At 41.7% G+C, this 14,971-nt stretch overlaps 1 protein-coding gene across 1 annotated transcript in view; it reads left to right on the top strand.

The window, feature by feature from the left end:
• LOC308350928 (beta-galactosidase-1-like protein 3) overlaps window positions 1-14,971 on the top strand; it is a gene marked incomplete at its 5' end in the record, with an annotated part of 73,296 nt that overhangs the window by 20,965 nt on the left and 37,360 nt on the right. Inside the window, 2 exons of the mRNA XM_080816373.1 lie at window positions 10,668-10,873; window positions 12,052-12,267. Of these exons, the coding sequence (XP_080672499.1) occupies window positions 10,668-10,873; window positions 12,052-12,267 (422 nt within the window). The remainder of the gene's footprint in view (window positions 1-10,667; window positions 10,874-12,051; window positions 12,268-14,971) is intronic.

Genomic DNA, 14,971 nt, shown 5'->3' with positions numbered 1-14,971 from the left:
TTTAGGGTCTATTGTTTAGGTCTTCCCTTGTATTGGAGTGATGTGTCTCTAGCTAGCATAGTTTCCAATCTACCATGGGTTAAGATTCTTTCTTAGAGTGACTGAACAGGAAACTGCTTCATTGAGGACAGCCATCAGACATTTTCTTAACTTTGGATGCCTCTTTCTTTTATTACTGAAAAGCCAATTTATAGGTCATGCTTAAAAATATATATACTCAACTCTTCAGTGACAGCATCTGGTCCTGAATCCTGTTCCTACCCTGGCCACAGAACTCTTTTATGGGTTTTCCGGGGCTACACTCCCCACTCCTGATAATATGGATGCCAGTCCCATTTGTGGGGAGAGCAGCAGGTGTCTACTGGCTCCCACTGAGTTAAGTTTTGATTTTAAAATGCACTAACTGCAGATCACAGAATTAATTATGGAGACACGTGAACTCATGGTTCTTTGTTTTATAGATATTTTTCTTAATTTTGCACTCCCTAGTAAAATTAGAGTACACATTCATTTCAGTGGAAAGACTATTGGAAAACCAAGACAACTTTGACAACTCTGTTCTAGTAGTATTCCTATTAAGTCATGCATGTTTTTTCCTAGTGGAAGCATAGTTAACTAGTTTCACAAAGACCGATGACTTGTCTTTTTATCTCAAAGGATGGCCAGTCCTGTACTCTTGCTTCTTGTTTCTAAAACTCATTCCCAAGACTCCAGAGGCTTCCCTCCTTCTGAGCCTGTACTTCACACCTCAGGCTGGCATTTCTTTCATATTTGGAACACCCAACCGTCCTCCTGCAGTTGTCTAAATCATTTATGTAGTCAATAAGCACTTGTTGAAGGTTTGTTACATGCCAGGAAGTTTTTTTCGGTGTTAAGATCCAATAGTAAATTGGATAGTCACAGTCTCTGCCCTCATAGAGCAGAACTTTGTGGTGTTGAAAGAGAGACAACAGATCAAAAATGGAGTCACTTGGTTGCTAAGCTCATGTAACCAAACCAAAACTTAATACTTAATTGCAGTTTCAACCTCTCCCAGGAAGGTAATCTTAAACCAAAAATCTGGAATTTTCTGGTCAGCACTCATGAGTTAATTCATTCCACAAACCCCTTCCATTCCCAAAAGAAAAATGAGTTAATCTGCTCTTTCCTTACCCCTCCCCCCTTGTGTGTATAAAAGTCACCTGCTCTGTTCAGCTCTTCAGACCTCCTTTCCATCTGCTAGATGGGATGCTGCCTGCATCATGAATCATTGAATAAAGTTCATTGTATCTTGAAATTTATTCAGTTGAATTTTGTTTTTTAATAGTGGAAATTGGGTACTTTTTTTTTTTTTAAGAGATAGCATGATTTTATTGAAATGTTTTAGCACAAGGTTGGGGAATCTTAAAATCCTGTATTCTAAGCCAATGCAAGCACTGTAAATAACATATTCCTGAATTTAGCTGGCATCATATCTAACTGATTAAAGTTATAATATGATAGTAATACTAATAAACTAATATAATTTAAATTGGAGGCTAAATAATTTTGGCATATTCACAATTCTCTGGTTGACCTTTATGACTAGACATACTCCAAGTCTACCTTCTTTCAACTGAGTTGGACAGGACCAACATATTTAGTGGTCTCACTTAAAAGGCTTCAAACCACTAATAGCAAGGAATAGGAAAGTTCTGGCATTAAGATACAGTCAATGTGTATCATACAATTACTTTACCAGGTTACAATGTCATTCTTTCTCAAAAGCCATTTTAAGATACAGCAAAATGCTAGCCTCTGCAACAACTAAAATGATAATTCTAACTTTCATCCAAACTCTGATGCGGTAAAATTTGAAGTTTTAAAAAATTGTTGTTCAGGGGGGCACCTGGGTGGCTCAGTTGTTAAGCGTCTGCCTTTGGCTCAGGTCATGATCCCGGGTCCTGGGACCAAGTTCCACATTGGGCTTTCTCCGCTCAGCGGGAAGCCTGCTTCTCCCTCTCCTGCTCCCCCTGCTTCTGGTCCCTCTCTCGCTGTGTCTCTCTCTGTCAAATAAATAAAATCTTAAAAAAAAAAATAGTTGTTCAAGTTTGTTAATGGCTTAAATAGACTTGATTTTCCACCCACAGCATTTAGATCAAAGAATTTATTCTCTAAAAATTTTAAGATTTGACAGAAGGTTGAGATTGTTGTTGGTTACCAGCCCTCCTCTTTTGGGGCTGAAGAAATCAGTTGGTTGTCTACCAAAGCACACAGAATAAAATTCACAGAGTCAGGGCATGACTTATGCCAGAGACAGTAAGGTACTTCACTTAGAAGAATGCTGTCCAGAGTCATCTCACAAATAATGACTACTCAGTGAACTTCTCCTCCATGGCACTTTTGGGCCACTTTTTGAAAATTATCTTACTAGAGCAACCAATGTTTAATTATTTGTATTTTTTCCACAGGCCTCTCCTACCCACATTTTTCATGTAACTGCTTTAGTTAAAATAATCAGTTGCCTTGAGCCTAGCTACTTCGGATTACAAAAAGCAAAACACAACCAAAATGAACAAATGTTTAAATATGCATTCAGTGGCGTTCATAAAAATTTGCTTTTTTATTTATGTTAAAAGCAAAATAATGATCATCAGACTGGTAAATTTGAGGAAATTTATAGGAGCCTTTATCATGATGAAAATCCAAAATATGAAATTATATTGCAAAGTAAAAGCTATGGTTAAAAATACAACGTTAAAAGGGCAAGACCTGAGCTACACTAAAGAACTGTCCATCTGGGATGAAGAGAGGGGAGTATCAGTGTGACAGTGACTTTGGAGACTGTATCTCAAAACACTTTCTTGATCAGATCTCTGGCCAAGCAGAACTTTGGAATTTTAGCACACAGCATTTCAGGCAATAGCTATGTAACCAAACCCAAGTTCATCTGTCTGATGTGCAGCAAAGCCAATCACTGAGACACAGAAGAGGATGCAAGGAAAGGGTTCATGCTAGAGGCAGCCAAATGAGGAGACAGGAGACTAGCTTAAATCTAGCTCCCCAGCTGAGGTTAGAACCAGGTCTTCATAACCACAAGGGTTAGGATTACACACATACTGATGAAAGGGCAGGGAAAGTTATGATCATTCATGAGTAAGATGGAACATATGCATTGAACAAACACGTAGGTAAGATATTGTGTGTTCACTGTGGGGTGGAGATTTAACACTAAAATTAGGCAGATTTGGCCACTGACATCAGAAGGTCATCTTCAGGACAAGGAGAGGAGCTGTGTGTGAGCTCAGAGAGCTGATATAAACCGGATCGGGTCTTGGGCTCCTTCTCTCTGGTAAGGTATGCAGGGCCTTGCATGTTCACAGGCTGGAATCGTATCAGTGACCCTCAGTAGTGTCAGCTCAGGCCTCTGTAGAGACAGCTAGTGCATTTGTTGGTGGGCCATTTTTATATGTCCTACTTCAGGAACCATGACATGGGGTGTTAAAAGATAAATTTAGTCATATTAAAATTTTTTTAAGTTTATTGGAGCAAAACTTAGAGTTGGGCAGCATCCAGTCTTGCAGAGAGAAAGAAACTCTGAGGAGCCATACAAAATGAAAGACTTTTAATAAGTTGAAAGGAGGGGGTTTAAGGAAATTATACTGGCATAAGAGTGGGTTGCTTTACGCAAAGTTACTTTCCTTTAGAGGATGGCAGGGGAGTATTACGCAGATTATCTCACTAGTGCTGATCAGGTGATTGACTGGTTTAAGATTCCATTTCTGGGGGCGCCTGGGTGGCTCAGTGGGTTAAGCCTCTGCCTTCGGCTCAGGTCATGATCTCAGGGTCCTGGGATCGAGCTCCTTATTGGGCTCTCTGCTTAGCAGGGAGCCTGCTTCCCCCTCTCTCTCTGCCTGCCTCTTTGCCTACTTGTGATCTCTGTCTGCCAAATAAATAAAATCTTAAAAAAAAAAAAAAGATTCCATTTCTGGGAGAGCTGAAAGTACAATTCTCAGTTTAGTGACATGAGGCTTCACTTACGTGACTCCATTTTGGGCCTGTTGTCTTGTTTGATATCTTTTATTTTCAAAGAATATGCAAATTTGCATTTTTCTTTCATTCCCTTGTCGATTTGGGGTTATTTCCAAGAGGGTAAGGGGAAACCACAGCCTTTGCTCTACCATTTAAACAATGGAAATTCTCTTTATTGGTTGATCCAATATTTGCAATTGTTCTTTTCTTTTGGCGTTTAGATTGACTTAAGTATTTGGCAGGTTCTTGGGAAAGACAATGAGAAACCTCTTTCTAAACAATTTCATTCACAAAAATGAGCATCTTTTTAGTTACCAGATAGGAGCACTTGGATACCCAAATTCGCTGTTTACTGCCCTAAGTTTTATTTTGAGTGAATTCTTCATTTAATGAACTCAGATTCTAGAAGGGGAAAGGATAAAAGGCAGATTTAGAACATGTTTTCTGCCTTCAAAGGCTTACAATTTAATAGGAAAATTATAAGACATTCAGCTACAATGTTAGTTCATGATTCATCCATGTTAGAGGGAGAAAGCATTTCAGACCGGAAGGATTTGAAAAGGATTCAAGAGGGGGACATAGAATTCATAGACATAAGTCTATGAATACACAGAATGTCTGAAGTGAATGGGCAAAGTGAATCCCAGCTGGAACAGGGGTGGGAAGAGGGTGGAAAGAGAGCTGCAATGTGTATTTGAGGAGGCTGCTTCTTTTTCACCTTATGGTGGTCTGGGGGAGAGTATGGGTAGGAAAGTCCAGTAAAATTGGAAAGGCATATTGAGCTTGAATTTAGAGGGTCATACATACCAGGTAAAGAAGTTTGAATTTTACTTGATCAGCAAAATACACAAGATATTTTTAATCAGGAGAAATGTTGAGGGTAATGCATTTGAAGGAGAATTTGAAGAATGGCTATAAATTGGGGGGGGCGGGGTAAGTTGTGAAGTAGACTAATCCAATCAGGAGGTGATGGTCATAGTCAAATGTGTAGTTATTGAGTTTCAACATGACTGCAAGTGAGAAAGGGCAGATGTGAGGGACAAGGGGGCTGGTGTTGAAACTGTCTTACAGTGTGACTACCTTTGGGGGTTCATATGCTGAGAGGTCTTACACAGAACTAAGGGACTCACTGGATGTTATATTTTCTCTTTCATGGTTTCTCTCTTCTTTAAGGACATTTGGTGAAATTATAGCATTATTAAATGGACATTTGTCACAAACACTCTCAATTTTGTTTTCTGAGAAAGTTCCCAAATGGGGTCTATACCTGGCAAGGATACAATGCTTACTGCAGAACACCAGAAAGCTTTGAGCTATTGTCTGGCATTTTCCAGTTAACAGAAACAAAAAATAAAATGCTGGTCAATAAACTTTTATTGAAGAACATCTTCTGTGTGACTAGAGCCATACTAAGTGCTGGGGGCACACACAAAAGACTAGAAGACAAACCTTACCCTTTGCAGGCTCATTTGTTCTAGGAGGGTGGGCAGACACACCTGGAGTGTAACTATAATAACTATCTTAACATCCTTTTCTGCTAGTTCGTTCACTTGTGAATATGTTTCTACTGATTAATTTTTCTCCTGGTTATGCACCATACTTTCCCTGGTAATTTTTTTAAAGAGTTATTTATTTATTTGAGAGAGAGAGAGAGAATGAGCAGAGAGAGGGGTAGAGAGAATCCTCAAGCCCACTCCCCACTGAGCACAGAGCCTGTTGCAGGGCTCTATCCCAGGCCCCTGAGATCATGACCTGAGCTGAAATCAAGAGTTGGCCACTCAGCTGACTGAGCCAGCCAGGAGCCCCTAGCTGTAATTTTTTATTGTATGCTGGGCATTGTAAATTTTATGTTGTTTGCTGGATTTGCTGTAATTCTTTATGTATTTCAGAATGGGCTGTCACTATGTCACTTGGAATTAATTTGATCATTTGAAGCATTGTTTGTAAGCCTTGTTAGAAAGAGAATATATTCCAAATCATTATTAGGACTCTACTGGGTTCTCCACACATTAAGAGATCATCTTCCCACTCTGGGTGGTGAGATGTGAACAATTCCCAACCATGTGCAAGCCCTGAGGATTTTTTTTTCTGCTTAATCCTTTTTAGTCATTTTTTCCCCCTGGCCTTGGTAGTTTTCTCACATGCATGCCCAGTTCAGAACTCAGACAAAGATTCATGGGAACCTCTCTGCAGATCTCCAGAGCTCCCTGTGCAGATTTCTTTTGGGCACTTTGTTCTACAAAGTAGCTATCTTGACACAATTTAGCTATCTTGGTCCCCCTGCATTTGGATCTCTTATTTGGATTCCTTTACTGTGCTATACCCTGGAAACTGCATGCAAGCACTAAGCTCATGCAATCATAGGGCTTATCTTGTTGGCATCCCTTATCTCAAGAATCACAGTCCTATGCTGCCTTCTGTCCACGTCTGGAAAACATTGTTTTAAATATTTCTGTCTGGTCTGGTTTTCTAGCTGTTTAAGGCAAGAAGGTAAATCTGTTCTATGTTTTAAATGTTACATATTACACCTTGGTTGGATCAAGTTCTCTCTCTAGATTTTAGGATTATGGAAACTGCTCTAATTTTCATCTTATTTAAATGCCTAAATTTAATGAATGGTAAATATGAGAAGCTGAATAATATACATACACTTTGTTATAGTAGGGATAATTAATAGTGAGTGTTGGATTAATTTATAAGAAAGTTTCAGAAATTGGAAAAAATATATAAATATGAAAACCAGGTAAGAACCCTGAAGTTTTTTAGAAAATTAAGTGATAACTTATAAGTTATATGATCAACATAATCAATAAAACTTATCTAATGTACTATAATATAATTTCTTAGCTATGATTTTGATATTTCACATAGCAATGTATTTTTACCTACAAAAAAAGATTCTTTATTATATTTAATTTTTTTCCTTGAAGGTATTAGAAGCAAGTGAGAGAACTATGTCCTAGATCAATATATTTATTGTGTTCTAATATCTTCCCACTAATACAAAAGCATTTGGCACATTTTCTATTACAGATTATTTTAATCTGTATTTCTTAAGGTCATTATAGCATTTTCTTCCTTCCATCTAACTTTTCCTCCTGAATACAATCCAAATAAGCTAAAAATATACTTTCTTTTTACAACCAAATACATGAATTTCAATTTTGAGGTATTCTAGATGATATGACCTATTCTAACAGTTATGGCTTTAAATATTTTTATTATCCTTGTTTATATCTTAGTGTAAGTACTTTTTAATTTCTATGTGTAGGACAGTTCTTCCAAGCTGAAAGTGTGACAGATTGTGTACACATTTCTTTTAGGCTTAGGTTTCAGTACTAATACTGCAAAAAAATACCAGGTTGTCATTTAGAATATGGATTCCCTTTCCCCATGCAGTGACACCAAGGCAGGCACATTAGGAAGAGCTTCCAGCAACAGCAGGGGCCACTCTGGGGAGTCTCTCTGTCTTTGCAATCCTGAGACACTCCTCTGGTGTCTAAAGACACCAGGGTAGTCAGGGACATAATCACACCAGGGGATAGAGGGAAAGATCCAAGAACTTGAGAATTACAGAATTCCCAATCTGAACAGCAGAGAGCAAATAGGCCAAATCATCACCATCATCACCATCAGAAATTCAGGAACTTGTGGGAAAGTAACAAATAATAAAACACATCTAACATTTATATTATTGGAGTCTGATAAGAAGAGGAAAAAGAAAGTTGGGATGAAATAATTTTTGAAGCAATAATGATTACCCACTGCAAGGAAGATACCCCACAGGTTAAGGGCTCAATCTCACATGACTGTCTCCTACTAACCCCATTTGATGCCAGTTGCAGGATGTCACTTGTATTTCTGATTGGCTACAAATCAGTTTTTCATAACTCCCTCTGCATGTTTGATATTTGCTAGAACTGCTCACAGAACTTTGGGAACACTTAGGTTTACCAATTTATTATAATATTATAAAGGATGCAATTCAAAGGAGCCAGGTGGAAGAGATGCATAGAGCCCGATATGAGGAAGGATCATGGAGCTTCCATATCTTCTCTGGACTTACCACCCTCCCAGCACCTCATCACATGTCCATCAACGTGGAAGCTCTCTGAACCGCTTCAGTTAGGGTTTTCATGGAGGCTTCATTATACGGGTACAATTGATTAAATCACTGGCCAGTGGTAATTAACTTGACGTTTGGCCCCTCTCCTGTCCCCAGAGGTCAGAGTTGGGGAGGGAGGAGCAGATGCTGAAAGTTTCAACGCTCTAATCACATGGTTCAGTCCCCTCGAAACCAGTTCCTCCTCATCCTGAGGGGCTTTCCAAAAGCTACCTCATTAACATAAATTCAGACATGCTTGAAAAAGGCTTGTTATGAATAACAAAAAATGCTCTTCTGCTCTCTTTCACTCTGGAAATTCAAAATATTTTAGGAGCTGTGTAGCAGGAACTGGGAATGAAGACCAAATATATATTTCTCATTGTATCACATAATATTACACACCTGCAAATTCTATATCTGGCAAAAGTATGTTTTAGGAAGAAAATTAGGATAGTAATACTATAAAAAGTGAAAACAGGATCCAAGTATTCGACAAAATTCAACACCATTCATAATAAAAACTCTCAGCAAATTAGGAATAGAGAAAACTACTTCAACTTGTTAAACAAGATATACACAAGCCCCACACATAATATCATACTTAATGGTGAAAGACTGACCATTTTTTAATCTAAGTCTAGGAACAAAGTAAGGATGTGAGCTCTTACCACTCTTACTCAACATAGTACTAGAAATTCTAGCTGCCACAATTAGATAACAGAAAGAAATAAAACTGTATTTGTAGATGACATGATTGCCTCTGTAGAAGATCCCAAGGAATTGGATTTTTAATTCCTAAAACAACTGCCTAGAATTAATCAGTGAGTTTACCACGGTCACAGAATCCAACATCAATACAAGAAACCTAATGGCATTTCTAGATGCTAAGACTGAACATACTGAAACCAAACTTAAAAATATAATAACATTTTAAATCACGCAAAGGAAATTGCAACACTGAGGTATAAACACGCATAGGATCTGTGTGAAAAAAAAATCACAAAATTCTGATTTAAAAAAGTGGAAGAAGACCAAAAGAAATAAAGACACATAGCATGTTCATGGATTTGAAGAGTCAATATTGTAAAGATGTCAAGTCTCCACAATTGGATCTGTAGGTCGATTGCAATTCCTATCCAAATTTTAGCATGGCTTTTTGTAGAAAGAGACAAGCTTATCCTACATTTTATATGGAAAGGCACCAGCCCTAGAATAGTTTTTAAAATCTTGGTAAAGAAGAATAAAGGTTTGTAGCTGTTAAAACCAAATTTATAAAACGGTATATTCAAAGAAGAAAAATATGCTTCTCTGTAACATGTATAAAGACCCAAAAGTCCATTGCTTCCAGCCTAAGAATGAGAAAAAAGATGGATAATCTACAGAGTTGCTAAAAAAAAAAAAATACCTGTAATGAATGAGACGAGAGAAGAAAACTCATCATATTTTCTGAAAACTATAGTCCTAATTTCAACCCGATGCCACAGGCTTTGTTCATTCAAATGGGAGAGAAAAAGCAACGGCTTCAAAGAGAAAAATCAGGAGACTTCTCTTCATTACAGGGACTTCAAACCCAGCACATTCCAAGCTGGGTTCATCACTGTTCTGTGTATTCAAACCTCTGTCACTTGCTGTGTTTCTCATCTCAATAAATGTCACCACCATCTCCCCCAGTCACTTAGACTGAAACACAGTGTCATCCCAGACTCCTCTCTCTGTACCACCTGCCTCATCCAATCACTTATCAAAAGCTACCAGTTTTACCTCCCCAAATTTTCTTAAATCAACTCTGTCCTCTTGCTTAATATTAAACACCATGAGAACAATTCCAGCCCTTATCCGGGGATCACCAGGTCTATTGGGATGACTTGTCTGTTTCCCATCTAGCCAACACCTCACAGGCTCCTCATCCCCAGAAAATTACTATCTAACTTAGTTTCTGCTTGACATCTCTGGAAAGAGGCTGAACTAAAGCAGTTCATTGCCTCCACAGCCCTCCCTGGCCTGCCTCCTCCTGATCTAGTCTCTCCAGCCCCATCTCTTGCTAGTTTGTAACCAAAGAATTCCAAACTGTACTTCTCGCATATCCTATGTGAATACTTTCAAACTGTTTCACTGATAGCAACAGCACTTCCTTCTTTGCTCTGGTAATTCTCTTAATTTACAGGCTCGGTTTGGTTAAACTATACTCCTCCAGGGTAGCCCGTGTCCCTCATCTGCACCTCTGTTGCGCCCTGTGAAACCTTTATTTTGGCATTTACCCATCGTTTCGAACAATTCGTCTGTGTGCCCACTCCGTCCATTGGTTTGAACGCGCTGTCTGCAGCCAGAGGGGCACTCAGCAGTTGCTGAGCCCGCGGAACACGCTTAGGCCAAGTTGTCTTTTTTAACTCCCACTTATCGCAGCTTTTCCCTCCCAGCTGGCTGGTGACACAACAGTATAGGAAAACCAAGGTCATGGCCAATAGCTCAAGACCCTCCCACATGACTCGTCTCAGTTGAAAGTCATCTGCGCACCCAGGCAGTTCCGACACGCTTCGTCGGGTGCGGTGCTCTGCCTTTCCCGCCCCTGCAGAGCCCGAGACCTCCCTGGCACTGTTTGGCAGGCTCCCCCGCTCCGGTGCTCAGCGTCTCGGTCTGCGGAGAGGCGGCGGGAGCAGCGCGGGAGGCGCGTGATGGGCCCCCCTCCGCGCTTCAGGTGACCTTGCCCCGGCAGCGCAGTCGGCAGCGAGCCCGCGGTTCCAGGCTCCGCGCGAGCCTCGCGCCCAGCGCGGCTGCTGGGTAACCTCCGTGCAGAGGGCCTGCTAGACCTCTCTCCCAGTTCTGTTAGTCACCCGGTCATCTACAGGAGTTGATTGGCTGGGCCCCGGGGCCATTACGTGGAGCAAGGGCCCCTTTGGACGGGGACTGCCCCTGGGTCCTCGTATCTGCGGGAGCCGCTCCTTATCCACTCGCCTTTCGAGCTTTCGTTCCTCCAGCTCTTCTGCCCACAGCTTAGCTACGCCCGAGCTCTGCTGGGAGTCTGTCCATTATCCCCGAGAGAAGAAGATCAGCGTGTAGACGCTGACAAAATGCTTCAGGGATCGGACACGGCCGCCTTTCCGAACCTGGTGGATGGAGCGCTCCCACCTCTCATTGAGCCCTTATCCCTCCTCCACCGTTTCCCAGGACCCCCTTTCCCCAGCTCCCACGCCTGTCCTGTTCCGTTCCTGGCTGTGGGCTTCTAGGGCTGAGTCTATCCTCAGTTTTCTGTCGGGACTGAGGTGGGCTGTGCGGCAGCCACAGGGGACTGGGATCCAGGTAAAGCCACAGTCTCTCAGCGCGTTAGGCTAGCCTGGAGGACCTACCTTGATGTGAGCCTCTTAAAATGCTGAAGCAGCATTTTTTTTAAAGATTTTATTTATTTATTTATTTGATAGAAAGAGATCACTAGTAGGCAGAGAGGCAGGCAGAGAGAGAGGAGGAAACAGGCTCCCTGCTGAGCAAAGAGCCCAGCGTGGGGCTCAATCCCAGAACCCTGGGATCATGACCCCAGCCAAAGGCAGAGGCTTTAAATCACTGAGCCACCCAGGCTCCCCTGAAGCAGCATTTTAATCCTTGCAGTTTGACGAGTCCAGTACCTTCCCCCCACCGGTCATTGCTTTTTCTTTCTCTTTTCAGGCGGTGTCTCTCCTGGAAAAGAATCCTGTGCATCTTTTTCCAGCCACTTATCTTAGCAAGTTTTGCTCCCCGAGTGAAAGATAAAGAGGGTCTTATATATGCAAATGCACATATAAGCTACACCCAGCTACACCCAGCCGGGTAGGTGTTTGCCTGAGTGGGGGGAAGGGGAGGGTTCTCCTTTCTTGGAGAAGATAACAGCAACGGGATGCTTAGAGCTTGTCGGACCGCAAGAACTTCTTTTCCACTAAGGCTATGGCGGTCTGTCCTCCCTCTCTCTCTCTCTCTCTCTCTCTCAGCACGTTTAATTGGTCTCACCTGACCCCCCTCACGCTGAAGGACCGATCTGTGGGACTTGAGACTGTAAGCAGAGTCGGAAGTAAGCCATACTTCACCCTAGGAGGTCACAAGTTCCTGATTTTTGGGGGCTCCATCCACTATTTCCGGGTGCCCAGGGAGTACTGGAGGGACCGCTTGCTGAAGCTGAAGGCCTGTGGCTTCAACACCGTGACCACGTGAGTGCTGGCGCTCTACTCCTCTGTGAACTTGCTACCCTACGGGGACTTCTAACCCCTGCACCCAGGTGCAGGACCTCTGGATTTGGAATCCCTAATCTTTTCTAGCATGTGCGTGATAAGCTTAAGGGTCACACCTCACACTTAGTTGGCTGTGGTCACAGCCTTGGATAGGGGTTAATGAGAGAAAGACAGAAGCACTAAGTGATTGCCATAGTAATCTCTCTAATGAGAGGGTCATTGGGTCCCTTAGGAGCTCTCAGTTTAATGACAAAGGCTCAAAGTATACAAATAAATATTTGCAAATAAATAAATATATAAGGTGAGTGTGCGCGTGCGCATGTGTTTTAAAGATTTTGTTAATTTGACAGAGAGACACAGCCAGAGAGGGAACAGAAGCAGGGGGAGTGGGAGAGGGAGAAGCAGGCTTCCTGCCCAGCAGGGAGCTGGATGTGGGGCTAGATACCAGGACACTGGGATCATGACCTGAGCCAAAGGGAGATGCTTAATGACCGAGCCCCCCAGGCCCCCCATAAGGTGTGTGTGGGGTTTTTTTTTTTGTTGTTGTTGTTGTTTTTTTTAAGATTTTATTTATTTGACAGAGAGAGATCACAAGTAGGCTGAGAGGCAGGCAGAGAGAGAAGGGGAAGCAGGCTCCCGGCTGAGCAGAGAGCCTGACGGGGGGCTTGATCCCAGGACCCTGAGATCCTGACCTGAGCCGAAGGCAGAGGCTTTAACCCACTGAGCCACCCAGGCGCCCCATAAGGTGTGTTTTTTAAACGATTTTATTTATTTAAGAGAGAGAGAGAGCGAGCGCACACAAGCTGGGGGGAGGGGCAGAGGGAGAAGCAGACTCCCCGCTGAGCAAGGAGCCTAACACGGGGCTCCATCTAATCCCAGGACCCTGAATCATGACCTGAGCCAAAGGCAGACACTTAACTAAGACACCCAGGCGCCCCAGTACATGGTTTTTGTTTTTTTTTTTTTAAGATTTTATTTATTTATTTGACAGAGATCACAAGTAGGCAGAGAGGCAGGCAGAGAGAGAGGAGGAAGCAGGCTCCCCGCTGAGCGGAGAGCCTGATGCGGGGCTTGATCGCAAGGTCCGGGGATCATGACCTGAGCAGAAGGCAGAGGCTTTAACCCACTGAGCCACCTGGCACCCCAGTATATGGTGTTTTAAAAACAATTTTTATTTATGTATATGGAGGTGAGCTTGAAAAGGAATCGTAGTGTCAAAAAAATGAGCATCAAAGGAAATACCAGTATCACTGAAGTTAAATTTAATGACATTAAGGGAATGAATGCTGTAACTTAAAGAACATAGGGATGCAGACTCAGACAGACCTGTCTTGCATCCCAGCTCTGCCTCCAAACATCACATCCCAGGGCCCTGGTGTCCTCATCTATAAATGTGCAAAATAAAAATTGCTTCATAAGTTTGTATTGATGATTAAATGAGATAAAACCTTTGCCTTGTTTATGTGAAAAATGCCTATCCCGATGTATGGCACGTATATGCACTCAATTATGATGGCAAAAAAAGAAATGCAAACCTACTATAGTCAATCATAAGAATTCAAATATAAATGTAACATGATTAAATATGCATTTAACATGATAAATTTAGCATGATCTTTAACATGATTAGGTGTATAGTGACAAAGGTAACGTGTATTTAGGGTCTACTGATGGCTGGGCATTTTGTAATCATCTTCACAGAATTAATCTTTACAACTAGCTGTCCTATGAGATGGCTAGTGTAATTCTCACTGTGCAGGGGGAAAGTAACAGAAGCATAGAGGGCTTAACTATCTTGCTCATTTCACCCACCATCTTCTCAGGGTATGACCATGAAGTTGTGAGTGAGGGTACTGCCAAGGTCACGTACAGGTATGGGCTCCTGTCTGTGCACAGATGGTCAGTCAAATGAAAACCAGCTGGAAGCAAAAATCACGTTTGAATTAGGAACAGTGGAGATTCCTTCGTAACAAATCAATTTCCAAAAAAGTCCTGAAACTAAAAAAATTGGGAGTCAATAAAGATGGGTTATAGGGTAAGCCTAAAGAAACTATTCCAGCACTGTAACCGGTGCACATGAAAGGATGTGAGGTTAACTTCATGGGAATGTGTTTTTGGAGCTGGAGAAAAGGCAGGGGAGCCCACCCTTAGTATAACAATGCTGCCATTGACAGTACACTGAGATCCCAGTCTACATACGTCTACACTGTAAGGTAAGACAACCAGTCTTAGTTATTCAGTGAACATATCTATAGCACTTACACTCAGCCAGGCATGTTCTAAACCCCAGAAAATATTAATTCACATTGTCACTATATCAATAGTATGTGGAGAGTAGTGTGATCACTGTCTTTTGTAGGTGAGAAAATTCAGGTGGGGAGAGGTTAAGGCAATTGCTTGAAGACTATGTAGTATTAGCAGAGCTGTGCTTTAAATTCAGTCAGGCACCTGGTTTGAGCTGCTAAGCAGGTCAACTGCCTTTCATAATTGTGGACTTCACTTAGAGACTGAGGATGACATTCAGAGCGTTTTGCAACCCCGTTTTTGAAGTCTTGTAAACTTAAGTCCCCTCTGCAGGGCATTTTATCATTTTATGAAGCAGAACTCATTTTTCTGTTTCTTGATGAGATGTTTGTCACCAGCAGTCAGAAGGGTATGTTGTCTTCATGGTCAAACTGTGGGA

Source organism: Martes martes, assembly GCF_963455335.1.
Source record: "Martes martes genome assembly, chromosome: 10".
Lineage (NCBI taxonomy): Eukaryota > Metazoa > Chordata > Mammalia > Carnivora > Mustelidae > Martes > Martes martes.
This window is presented reverse-complemented; position numbering and strand designations above follow the sequence as displayed.